Source organism: Macaca nemestrina, chromosome 14 (assembly GCF_043159975.1).
Source record: "Macaca nemestrina isolate mMacNem1 chromosome 14, mMacNem.hap1, whole genome shotgun sequence".
Classification (NCBI taxonomy): Eukaryota; Metazoa; Chordata; class Mammalia; order Primates; family Cercopithecidae; genus Macaca; species Macaca nemestrina.
This window is the reverse complement of record NC_092138.1, coordinates 48,502,449-48,515,107: the sequence shown is the minus strand read 5'-3', so window position 1 is coordinate 48,515,107 and position 12,659 is coordinate 48,502,449. Positions and strand designations below refer to the sequence as shown.

Genomic DNA, 12,659 nt, shown 5'->3' with positions numbered 1-12,659 from the left:
TTCCAAAACAGCTAATACATTCTCTTAGGAGGACATTGTAAACCGACAGAGAACATGTTTAAGCACAGTAGTTGATGATTCTGGGTTTTCCTTTCTTGACAGAAGCAAAAAGGAGAGAGGACTTGTAAGAAAAGGGGAACAACAGGTACAAGGCTTCATCTTCCATTTTTGCTGAAGTCAATGTCAAGCTTTCTCCCAGCTAGATTTTAATGTGGATTTTACTGTCTAGGAGTTCAATACAATAAAGCTGATCGGGCTCAGAGTTGCTTTCCTTGATAACACCTATCAGTTCATATGTGGGAAATTAAAATCTAACAAGGAGGTGATAGTGGGACACAGGATTCAGATCTGAGCAGGTTAGGCTCACATGCGATCTTCCAGAAAATGGGATTTTCAGTGTTTATATCTCCCAGAATAGCATAATTGTTACATGATATTTGATGACAGCTCAGGGAAACGCAGCCACCAACTACAGACTAACTTACTAACTAGTTCCTTCTGGTTGCTACCTCTGCTAGGTGAAAGGTTACTTTTATGTCTATCCAATTTCATCTCTTGAGATTACAAAAACAATAAAATTAGCCTGACCGGCCCTACAACCCAAAATTGATTTAAAATCTATTTATTAATCCTGCACATTTTTTGTTGGCTTCAGCAGAAATAATTAAAAATATATATTACCTTGTGGGTTACATCTTGGTGAAACATCAAAGTTGATAACACAGTAAAATCTTACTGCCAAACAAAGACTTGAAAAATATACATGTCTTATATACCAAAATAATTTTTTAGTGCATATGGGCATCATATGGACCATATAACCCAAGCATATTTTCATCACTTTGGAATTTTCAACTCTCACATTTTAGGCATAAATATATTACCTTGGCACAGTGACATAACTGAAGGTGTGTTCAGTTGTTGACATTTAAAGACCCAAGAAATTTCAGTAACTTACCCTGCCTTGGATATAAAGGATGTACAATTTATGTTACATAAAAACACTTCGTTTCTATAGGTAGAGATCAATTGTATCTCAAACATCCAAGTCTTATTTCTAAATCAATATCTTCTGAAAACATTTTAAATTAAATACATTCCACATACACTCGACACTTCGAATTTTATACCCTTGGTTGGTCAGCAGAATGGTTAGACTCTTACAGAAAAAGGTATCTGGTTATTTATATATTCCATTACTGCATCTATTTTTTCCATCTGTTCATAAAGTTCCAGGCTTGACTTGTAACTGAGAACCATAAGTGAGAGACCATAAATAATGTTTTAAAGCACATTTGTTTTAGACTAGAAATAATGATCATTCAATTCAGGTGATCATGGAAATTGGGGATGAAAGCACAACCATCTGAATTCTGAGTCATCTGTTATGTTGGAAAGAAGCAACTGCAGCCACTGGCTAACAGCCTTTCTACCTGATCTCTCAGCTCCTGAGATCACCAAAGCTTATTTAACACTTCTCTCTCATTAAGCGTGAAAGAAAAGATGTCCTCAAAGTGAGTGAAGAGTCCCAAATGAACACAGTTACATTCACTGAGTTCCAGGAAACTGTCTTCCAGAATCATTTGTTTTAACATAAGAATTTAGGTTTTAACATACCAGGGCTCTCCATTAAAACACTTCAGAATTCCAGGGTTTGAAACTGGAAGATGTGGAAACAAACAAGAACCTCAAGGTCAGGACTATTAAATGCTTACAAAAGACCTGCTGGAGAAAATTGATTCTTTGCTAGTACTTGTTCCACTATTCATTCCTTTTCAACTACATGTGAACACTGTGGCACATTTATTCTTACGTTCTCAATCACGACAAAAGATGCATTTTCAAAGTTTCCAAAATGTCATGGTTTAGAAAACAGTTTTGGGAAATCATTTTAGTACTTTTCTCCACCGACTATTAAGAATCTTTGCTGAGAAAACAGAATCCCAGCATGCCCAAAGGGGTTACTAATAGCCAGGGAAAGATCTGGCACTTCCTCATCTATTAAAATCTCTCTTGGGATTAGACATAGGAGATGGTGTCAATATTAATCTACCGTATTTTTAGAGCGGGAAGAAAGATTGTGATCTTGAAGAATCAATTGTTGATTTCAATGCCTTCCTCTGCCACTACAATCCTGTTCATAACATCTGAAAGAGTCACTGAATCTACTGTTCTATCACCATTGAATATACCAAGGAGAACCAGGTGGATATGTGTGGAAACATTTAACATGAGTTAACTAATACTCATAATGAGAAAGCTTCAAGAATTCTCTAGGTGCTTAAAGAAGTATGGTATGATGGAAAGACACTAGACAGAGAAAGGAACACTTTGTCCTACTCCCAGCTCTGTTGCTCACCAGCTGTATGATCTTGAACAAATCACTTTGTTCTCTGACTCTTAGTTTTCTCATCTGTAAGATGGGGATGGGGTCAGACTTTGATCTTTAAACTCCTTTCCAGCTCCAGGTAACCACCGTATCAGTTACCTTTTAGACACCCTTCCTCGAGATGTAAACAGATTATTACTTTGGGAAATCAGCTGAGTACATCGGAGGGACTCCGACTAGTTCTTGGGTCTTGGTTCACATGGCATGCACTGAGGCAAGGGCAGAGATCAATAAAACAATGTTGAGAGCACTGCCAGGTCAGTGTCAACTGTGTTTCTCAGCTAGATACACGATGATATGTTGCAAGACATCAGAATGACAACTGAAAGCCAAAGCATTTGTTGTACTGGCCACTCACAGCTGACAGTCTGAGAGCCACTGGAGCCAAGAAAGAAATACATCTGTGTTTCATTGAGTGTGCTTTACATTTAGAATGGCTGCCTCCCCTCCTCGTCCTACTTATCATTCTTGGATTTGAGGCAGTCCCATGACCCAGCTGCACGCAGGAAGAGAAGAGAGAGAAAAAGAGCAAGAAGTTGGCGGGGATCTGAGCCAGAGTCCCCTTTCTTACCTCCTCCACAGGACTCGGAGCACTTGGTGAACCCCTCGTACTCCCAGTCATACAGCTCGTCGAAATCCTGCAGGCCACCGAAGAGCCCATCTGTCTCGTCTGGGTTGAACTCAGGAATTTCCCCACTGCATGGGCCTGCATAACAGGCACGCTGGGATGCTGGCTTGGGCCCTTCACACTCATCAACAGGCAGGTCAGCCACGGACTGAGAGAAAGACAGGAGCACCTGGCACCTGACTATTCGCACCTGGGTCCCCACACCACAGGTGACTGTGCAGGCCGACCAGGCCTCTGGGATGAACCTGCAGTCAGCAAGCAAACAAGAGGACAGGATGAGAAGCCCCAGGCAGGAGGCCATGGGGGTTGTGAGGGGCTGCATCCCACCTGCCTCCACTGCCCAGAACTGTCCCAGGGGTGCTCAGGGCTCCTCCACCCTGTCCAGTGATGGTGCTTCAGTTTAGTTCATAAGCGATTTTGCCACTGTCTCTGGGTTGCTTGCTTCATGAAGGTCACATGAACTCCCAGCTGCAAGACATTCCAGAGACCACCTGCTTGCTCCCTGCTTTGCACCCACAGTGGAAGCTCTTCCAAGCAGGGAATTGGTGGTTTCTTCTCCTCGCTCTAAATTCCAGTGAGATAGGAATTTGTTTTACAAGACCTCACTAATAAAATAGGATGCTGGAAAGAAGACGGCCAGATCCTGTCAAACCAAGATGGCAACGAAAGCGACCTCTGGTTGTCCTCACTGCTCATTAATACACTAATTATAATAGATTAGCATACTAAAAAGACACTCCCACCAGTTCCACGGCAGTTTACAAATGCCATAGCAATGTCTGGAAGTTACCCTATATGGTCTGAAAAGGGGAGGATCCTCAATTCCAGGAATTCTCCATTCCTCTCCTGGAAAACTCATGAATAATCTACCCCTAGTTTAGCATATGATCAAGAAATAACCATAAAAATAGCCAATCAGCAGCCCCCAGGGCTGCCCTGCCTATGGAGTAGCCACCCTTTTATTCCTTTACTTTCATAAATTTGCTTTCACTTTGCTCTGTCAGCTAGCTCTTGAATTCCTTCCTGCATGAAGCCAAGAACCCATGAGGTCCCACCAAGGCCGGACCTCAGTTTTGGGGTTTGCCCTGTGACACCAGCACTTGTGCCTCTTGCAAGTGGCTGGCTATTCTTATAGCAGACTGATACTGATAACGAAATAAGCCCTTGGAGATATTTAAGGAAGTTTTTTTTTTTTGTTTTTTTTTTTTTTTTTTTTTTTTTAAATAGTCTGGGTCTCATATTCTGTAACTTTCTTTGTTCAATATGCTTCCCGAGATTTACTTATATGTATAAGAAGGTATTTTTGTGTGTAAGTTTCCAAGAATGGTGCGAAGTCTTGTTCCTTACACATTCTTTGAATTAGCCTGAGCTCCAATTCTTTTTATATCATAGAGAAAAGCTGTGCTACAAATGTAAATCCACAGGCATACCACTGTAAATGAGAGGTTTCTCATTCAGACAAGTGTGCTCAACATCCTCACACCCAGTCCCCTAAAACAAGCCACATTAGTAAGAACTTCTGAGTTTTTCCCTAGAACGTAGAAAAATACCCAAATCTCCAAAAATGTCCTCCCACCTTCATTAATCAACCATGACCATAACTATAATGACCTTGAGAGGGACCTAGGAAAAAAAAGCCTAGAAGGAACCACTAACAGTTTCAAAAAGTTAGTATAATTCCGACAAAAACTTTGGGATAATTTTTATTTTTCATATTTTCCATGATCCTATTGCTTTCTCACAGGGAGTCATGCTGAGGAGGCATGCAGACCTGGCTCCTTAACCTTGACTTTGGCAGACAATGAAAGATCTGATAAGAAGGTTACAGCATTAGATGCTAGCAAGTGCAAATGGCTCCTATCTGGTTCAGGGAAATTGAAATTCTAACAGCAAACCGATCCAAGTTTTCAAACTGGAAGGAACACAACAAACATGTGGCCTGGACCTGAGCCTGGGCTTCATGTGGAACAGGGGTGGTCTGCTCAGAAGATAAGACTTCCCCCAAAACAGCACTCAGTGCTCTGAGGCATGGCAAGAGACCCTTTGAGAAAGGCCCGACCCCAGCTACCTTTGAAGAGTCATCCACGAGGAGAGAACAAAGGTCTCCATATAGCCTTGTCAGGAAGGTGAATGAGGGTAGAATGGCCACCTAGAATTATCCCAAGAAAATCTCATCACAATTTCACCTCCCTCTCACTTTTTGACTTCTTTGTTCTACCTTTTGCACCTAGAGAACTTGGAAAAAAATGGTATCCTAAAATATTAAAAAGTCTTCTTGCTTTAAATAATGCCCCCGGCGGGAGCTTTTTAGGAATATAAAACCAAAAGCTGCCAGCAAAATCGTTTTAACCCTTTTATTACACATCCACATCCACCTGCCTGGCTCCTGTGACAAGAATCATAACAGATACACAAGCACTGAATTTTGCCACACAGGTGCAGACACAAACGAAAACGCATGCTAAACTATTTTGTGTGTAAGAAAGACACGAAAGCAAATGATTAGCCTGCCAACTTTGACAATGGTGTGATGAATAACACTTCTTTAATAGTGTGGTACCAAATTTTGTTTTCGAATCAGAAAGATGGCAAGATCTCAAGAAGAACTGCACCCTACCAGCTTTTTCTATGCAATAAGAATTACGGTTCTGTTGCTTATAAAGAGCCCTCTTTAGGAACCATTATAACAAGGCAAGGGCTGGCAAGCTTTTTCTATAAAGGGCCAGATTGAAAATATTTTAGATTTTGCACACTGTGTGAACTCTGTTGCAACTACTCAACTCTGCCATTGTGGAATGAAATATGTAAACAAATTAGTGTGGCTGTGTTCCAATAAAACTTCAGTTTTAAAAAGGAGGTGATGGGATGGTGATGGAGGGGTCTTGATTTGGCCTGTGGACTGTAGCTTTCCAACCCCTGCTATAGGAAAAAACATTTGGTAGAGATACAAACACATTGAGATCCACAGATAATCCTCAAACTTATTTTAGGTCTTAGTTTCCATCTCTTTTCACATATATAAGCTTATGGAATATGATAAGTAGCCAACTTGATTGGTGTTTTCTAAGTGAACCCCAGATAAGATCTAGAATATAAATGATGCACAAACTAGACCCTTAGCTCTGCTTGTCTAGAATATGAATGACTTCGCATTTGATGTCATTCCAGAACCAAGAAGATACACCAAAAGCACATAAAACAGAAAGGCCATTCTACTGAAGCCCCATGAACTTGTTGCAATGGTTGAAACTTATTTTAAGGCATCATGCTTCAATTAAAACATATACACACACACATATATACATATATATGTGCACATGCACATGTGTGTAATTTTTTACTATCTAGACATTTAGGGTTAATAGCAAAAACAATAAATGTCTGTTTTATGTCTCCCAAATGAGAATTTTATCAAATGTAAAACAGCCTCACTGGCTTATCTCCCAATCCACTATCCTTAGGTCTTCATCGAGTTCACACCAATTAAAAACAATTTGGTTTTTAAGTGGTGCTGTCCTTTGGCAGTCATCTTAATTTCTCTAGTGCATACAGTGTATGATATAATACAATCTCTCTTACTGAAGGCAGGAGATTATGTTTCAAAAGAAAAATATCTGATAGTGCAAATGGCCAAATGAATAATAACTGTTTTTCATAGGAGGCTTTTCCCCAAGTCCCTAGATCTCCCAACTCTGTATTTACTATCTTGAGTTTTCTGGCCACAAGTGGGAGGAAGCGAGGTCAGTGAGAGGGCAGGCAAGTGAGTTAGGAGGTTTAATTCTAATGTTTAGAAGTCTCATCTTGAACAGCACTTGCTGAGCTAGAAGCTTTAAAGAGGGACCTTTAAAATAGAGGGAAAATTTTTGTTTTTAAATCACTATGTTAATCACTTTCATGTAAAAATGGACAACAAAAAGGTTAAAATTTGGGAAGTTTAAAAATTCTTTTTGTTGGCTGGGCGCTCACGCCTTAATTCCAGCACTTTGGGAAGCCGAGGCAGGCAGATCACCTGAGGTCAGGAGTTCGAGACCAGCCTGGCCAACATGGTGAAACCCTGTCTCTACAAAAACACAAAAATTAGCCGGGCATGGTGGCAGGCGCCTGTAATCCCAGCTACTAGGAAGGCTGAGGCAGGAGAATTGCTTGGGCCCGGGAGGCAGAGGTTGCAGTGAGCCAAGATTGCGCCACCACACTCCAGCATGGGTGACAGAGTGAGATTGACTCAAAAAAAAAAAAAAAATTCTTTTTGTTAGCACCACTACCATTGGATGAATGAAGAACGGTTTGACAAATGACTTCTTTAGAAGATGGGTGAAAACTTCAGAAGTAACTGACATGAATTCTGTATTTAGTCTTTCCTTTCAGGAAATTAAAACAACAACAACAACAACAAACCACACCTGGCAAATGAATGATGTATGCTTCTGGCTGGCCTATTTGCAAGCTTAATTTTTCCTTTCATTAACAAAAAATGTAGTCTTTAATTAGAGTAATTACCAGTCTCTTTTATGAAATAGAAAACAGTGACAATAAAATTCACTTGTAAAATTCCTAAGTGGTTTAAAAGTTTATTAGTGACTATTATAGAGTTAGAAGCATGCACTGAAATAATAAAAATAATCACTTTATTAATATACTGTTAAACAAAAACAACTTACTCTTCGTTGATTAGTCTCGTGTCACCACAGATACTAGCTAGCACTAACCTCTACGTGTATGTCTACATGGTCTGTAACTAACATATTTGATATGGTTTGGTTCTGTGTCCCCACCCAAATCTCATCTTGAGATCCCATAATTTCCATGTGTTGTGGGAGGGACCTGATGAACGATGACTGAATCATGGGGGCAGGTCCTTCCTGTGCTGTTCTCGTGATAGTGAACAGGTCTCACGAGATCTGTTGGTTTAGAAAGCGGGAGTTTCTCTGCACAAGCTCTCTTTTTTGCCTGCTACCATCCATGTAAGATGTGACTTCCTCCTACTTGCCTTCCACCATGATTGTGAGGCCTCCCTAGCCATATGAAACTATAAGTCCAATTAAACCTCTTTCTTTTGTAAATTGCCCAGTCTCAGACATGTCTTTTCAGCAATGTGAAAATAGACTAATACAATGTGAAAATGGACTAATACAATGTGAAAATTAACTTTTCCTTTTATCCTATTACTTTCCTCTCTCTTCCTTTCTCATATATGTTTGTTTTAAAAATCATTGGGATGATTAAAAATAAAAACAGCTTTATAAGTGTCTTATTTTGATGCCATCACTAGTTTCATGGCCTAATTAAAAAATGCAAATTGAAACATGCAGGAAGTCTCATTAAAAATACTCAATTTAGGTACAGGTTTTCAATCTAATTACATTTCAAGCTATAAGCCAATAGGGGTTGTGGATTTCTCTTTACTTGTTTCATTTGGTGTATTTTTGTGTATGTGAGTGGTGGCATGACAATAGGGTGAAAAAAGAGAAGGGAATAAACTGAATAATATGTGAGAAAAATTAGAGTTTAAAATTGGGCACAGTGGCTCATGCCTGTAATCTCAGCACTTTGGGAGGCTGAGGTGGGAGGATCACCTGAAGTCAGGAATTCGAGACCAACCTGGAGAAACCCTGTCTCTACTAAAAATACAGAAATTGGCTGGGTGTGGTGGTATGAGCCTGTGATCCCAGCTATTCATGAGGCTGAGGCAGAAGAATCGCTTGAACCCTGGAGATGGAGGTTGCAGTGAGCTGAGATCCGCCACTGCACTCCAGCCTGCGTGACAGAGTGAGACTCTGTCTCAAAAAAAAAAAAAAGAACCCCAAAGTTAACTGATTACTGGATATCTCTGTTAAGTGCATTCTTTCTAGGTTGTCTTAGCCTTTCATTGATTTGAGCAATTATATTTTACCACCCTGTAAGTGGCAGAAAATTGATAGTGCAAATGATTTTGCCCAGAGAAATACAGATTCCGTCTGGTGGAATGCAGTTGATTGTTGCCCTGTAGCTAGACCTATTTTGCATCTATTTGTAAAGTCATTTGGGCATTCATATTTGCCTAAATAAACAGGGTTCTTTTACATTTCCTTTGAATTGGCTGTAACATCTTACTGGTTCCCTCATTGGTTAATGAGGTAGGTAAAATCTTTGACAGATGTTCATTTTATATTTACACGAGAATCATGGATTCTCCCTTTTAAAAATCTTACCATTAACAAGTGACCACAAAGGGCTGGAAATAGTGTATTGGAAAAAGAAAATATTTCATAAATAATTCTACTCTGAATTGACCAAAAAGTCTTTTCCATAAATATGTTATTTAGGACCAAAAATTTTACATACTTTATTGGTAAAATATGTAATTCCATATTGCCTCATCATATTTTTAACCCAATCTTCATTCTTACATGTATTTTTTAAACTTTGAAAAGTTGATCCTTCTCCTGATTCTGGGCAATCCTTGAGACATTAATGGAGTAAAAGCCTTAGGATAAAGTGCAGTTAACTAAACCTAAGCTTCACATTTTGGCATCTGAAGAGGCTTTTGGATAAATAGGGAAAAAAATTGCTACTGGATGAGAAAGAAGCTTGAAAGAGAGAAAAGGAAACACCTTCTTTGTATTTCTACTCTTATCTACTTCCTTTTTTTTTTTTGAGACGAAGTCTCGCTCTGTCTCCCAGGCTGGAGTGCAGTGGCCTGATCTCAGGTCACTGCAAGCTCTGCCTCCCGGGTTCACGCCATTCTCCCGCCTCAGCCTCCCGAGTAGCTAGGACGACAGGCGCCCATCACCATGACCGGCTAATTTTTTTGTTTTTTTAGTAGAGACGGGGTTTCATCGTGTTAGCCAGGATGGTCTCCATCTCCTGACCTCATGATCTGCCTGCCTTGGCCTCCCAAAGTGCTGGGATTACAGGCGTGAGCCACTGTGCCTGGCCTCTACTTCCCATTTTTACACGAGATCTTCTGATCTCGTGTAAAAACTCTTTAGTTCTTTAATGCCTCTCAATGATGTCAAAAAGAAAGATTTAAATAAACCCTCTAAGATAAGTAAACAAACACCATTTGGAATGCTATAATGGAAGGCAAACTCTTCAATTGAATCACTTTAGTAATTTTAAAATTACTTGTAAAATCTATAATATTAAGGCAATCTTAAAATATAGCTGGAGCATTAAAGTTTTGAGAAAATACTTATCCAAATATCCCACACATTTACTTAGAACGATGCCTAAATCAATCCACATAAATGAGAATCTACTTATTAGGAAAGATCTTTACTCAAGGATATTTGATCTGAATGTGGAATTATGAAAATATTTCTCAACTGCTGTTGTTTACAACTCTCTGGAACTGCAAATAATTCATGCTAGTTATGCAACTCATATTGAGGTCTCCAAGCAAAATTTTTCAAAGGTTCTAGGACATCACTCCTCACAACATCTGACAGCACCACTTCTTTTCATAGATTTCTCAAATCCTCAAGTGTCATGCCTAGGCTATGAGGCATTTTCAGCACTGTAAGGTGCCCCAGTAGAATAATCAAAAACAGAATGATCCTGAAAATTAAAATAAAACATATAATTTTGAAGCAGCCACCAATACAACTACTTGAAAAGAAAAGAATTGAGTGACTGTCCCTGTCTAATGTTGCTAACCAGTAATAATTTGAGGGAAGAACTTAATTTAAAAAACATACTAAAGTGGCCAGGCACTGTGGCTCACACTTGTAATCCCAGCACTTTCAGAGGCCAAGGCAGGAGGATCATCTGAGGCCAAGAGTTTGAGTCCAGCCTGGGCAATATAGCAAGACCTCCTATCTACCAATAATAATAATAATAAGTTAGTTGAGTGTGGTAGCACACACCTGTAGTCCCAGCGACTGGGAAGTCTAAGGGGGAGGATCTCTTGAACCCAGGAGTTCAAGGTTACAGTGAGCTCTGATTGTGCCACGGCACTCTAGCCTGGGCTATGAAGAAAGACCCAGTCTTGCTCTCAAAAAAAAAAATAAATAAATAAAAAATAAAAATAAATTTAAAAAGGAAAAAACCCAGCAAAACACATGGAAAAGCTATATTTAGAGGCATTTTTCAAGTAACAAAAAGACTTTTTCTCATGATAATGGTGCTGTTTTGGGTTGAGAGGCGGCTGGCCTCTCTGCAAGAATGCCTGAATGTCTTTCTTGCAGAAAATGCTCAGTGCTGGAAGTTGGGTTAAAAAAAAAAAGTGCTGACTGCATTAAAGAGCACATTTTCCTTTCAAAGAGACTTTATACTAAAGGAAAATGTTGCAGGGGATGAGTTTTCTGAAAGTTCCAATTCATCCAGAGACTACTGGCTCTTTCAAAGCCTGAGATCTTGTATGTTTGAGCACTTTGTTGGAGTCATCTTGAAGTTCTGCCTTCTCTTTTCTCGGATATGGTTCTAGATCAGACATTATAAGGAGTCTTATTAAAGGAGGGTCCTGCTGACCATCAGGAGGTTGCTTTTCTTTAACAGTAAGAAAAAGGCCAGGAGGAAGACAGGTATCAAGTTCTAAGAACGCAGGCCTCATACTGTCTGCTATTCTTAACAAATCTAATCCTCATTTTGTCTCATTTCCAATGGCATTAAACATAATTGACCATTGCTTTCAAGCACTTCTTGAAATACTGTCTCCTCTTGAATTACATGACACCAAACTCTCTTGGTTTTCTTCTCTGGTTACTTCCCTCAGTCTCCTTTTCTAGGTCCTTTTATTCCCAAATTCAAAATATTGGCTGAGTGCAGTGGCACAGGCCAGGCATGGTGGCTTATGTTTGTAATTCCAGCACTTTGGGAGGCCGAGGCAGGTGGATCACTTGAGGTCGGGAGTTCAAGACCAGCCTGGCCAACATGGTGAAACCCCATCTCTACTAAAAATACAAAAAATTAGAAAGGCATGGTGGTGTGCATCTGCAAGCCCAGCTACTTGGAAGACTGAGGCAGGAGAATCACTGGAACCCAGGAGGCGGAGGTTGCAGTGAGCCAGGATCACGCCACTGCACTCCAGCCTAGGAGACAAAGCAAGACTCTGTCTAAAAAAAAAAAAAAAAAAGGAAAAAGAAAAAAAAACTAAAATATTGCAGAGCCTCAGGGCTTGGCTTTGTGCTGTCTTCCAATGTGTTAATCAATGATTCCTAGTTTCAAATACCATCAGTGTACGTGAAGCTTCTAAGTATTTAATCTCTATTCTAGAACTTTCTTCTTTGAAAAAAGTAAACATTAATTTAATTAATGTATTTATCAAAAACTTATTTAATGTTTCTTATGTGACAGGCACTATTCTAAGTGCTTTATAAACAAAAGTTGTTAAATCTGAACAAGAACATTATGAGATAAAACTATTATTATTCTCATTTAATAGATGAGGAAACTGAAGCATCAGTTACACAACTAGTAAGGTTTTGTGCTCTTAACTATTGCACATTGCTATTTTTTCCTTCTTGACATTTTTGCTTTTAAGTTTCAAAGGCAGCTCCAATCTCCGACTTACGATGTCCAAAATGGAACTCCTGATTTCCCCCTTCAGTAACCCAATCCTCTTCCAATCTTCTCCAGCACGGCAAAGGATTTTACTGGCTACCCAATTGCTCAAGTAAAAAATCAGGAGTTATTCTTGACCCCTCAATTTCTTTCACATCTCAC

At 39.5% G+C, this 12,659-nt stretch overlaps 1 protein-coding gene across 4 annotated transcripts in view; it reads right to left on the bottom strand.

The window, feature by feature from the left end:
- Positions 1-12,659, bottom strand: part of LOC105489066 (ADAMTS like 1) — a 950,014-nt gene that overhangs the window by 184,851 nt on the left and 752,504 nt on the right. For all 4 annotated transcript variants that reach the window (XM_011753701.3, XM_011753699.3, XM_011753700.3 and 1 more), the window contains one exon: positions 2,961-3,262. In XM_011753701.3, coding sequence (XP_011752003.2) covers positions 2,961-3,262 — 302 coding nt within the window. The remainder of the gene's footprint in view (positions 1-2,960; positions 3,263-12,659) is intronic.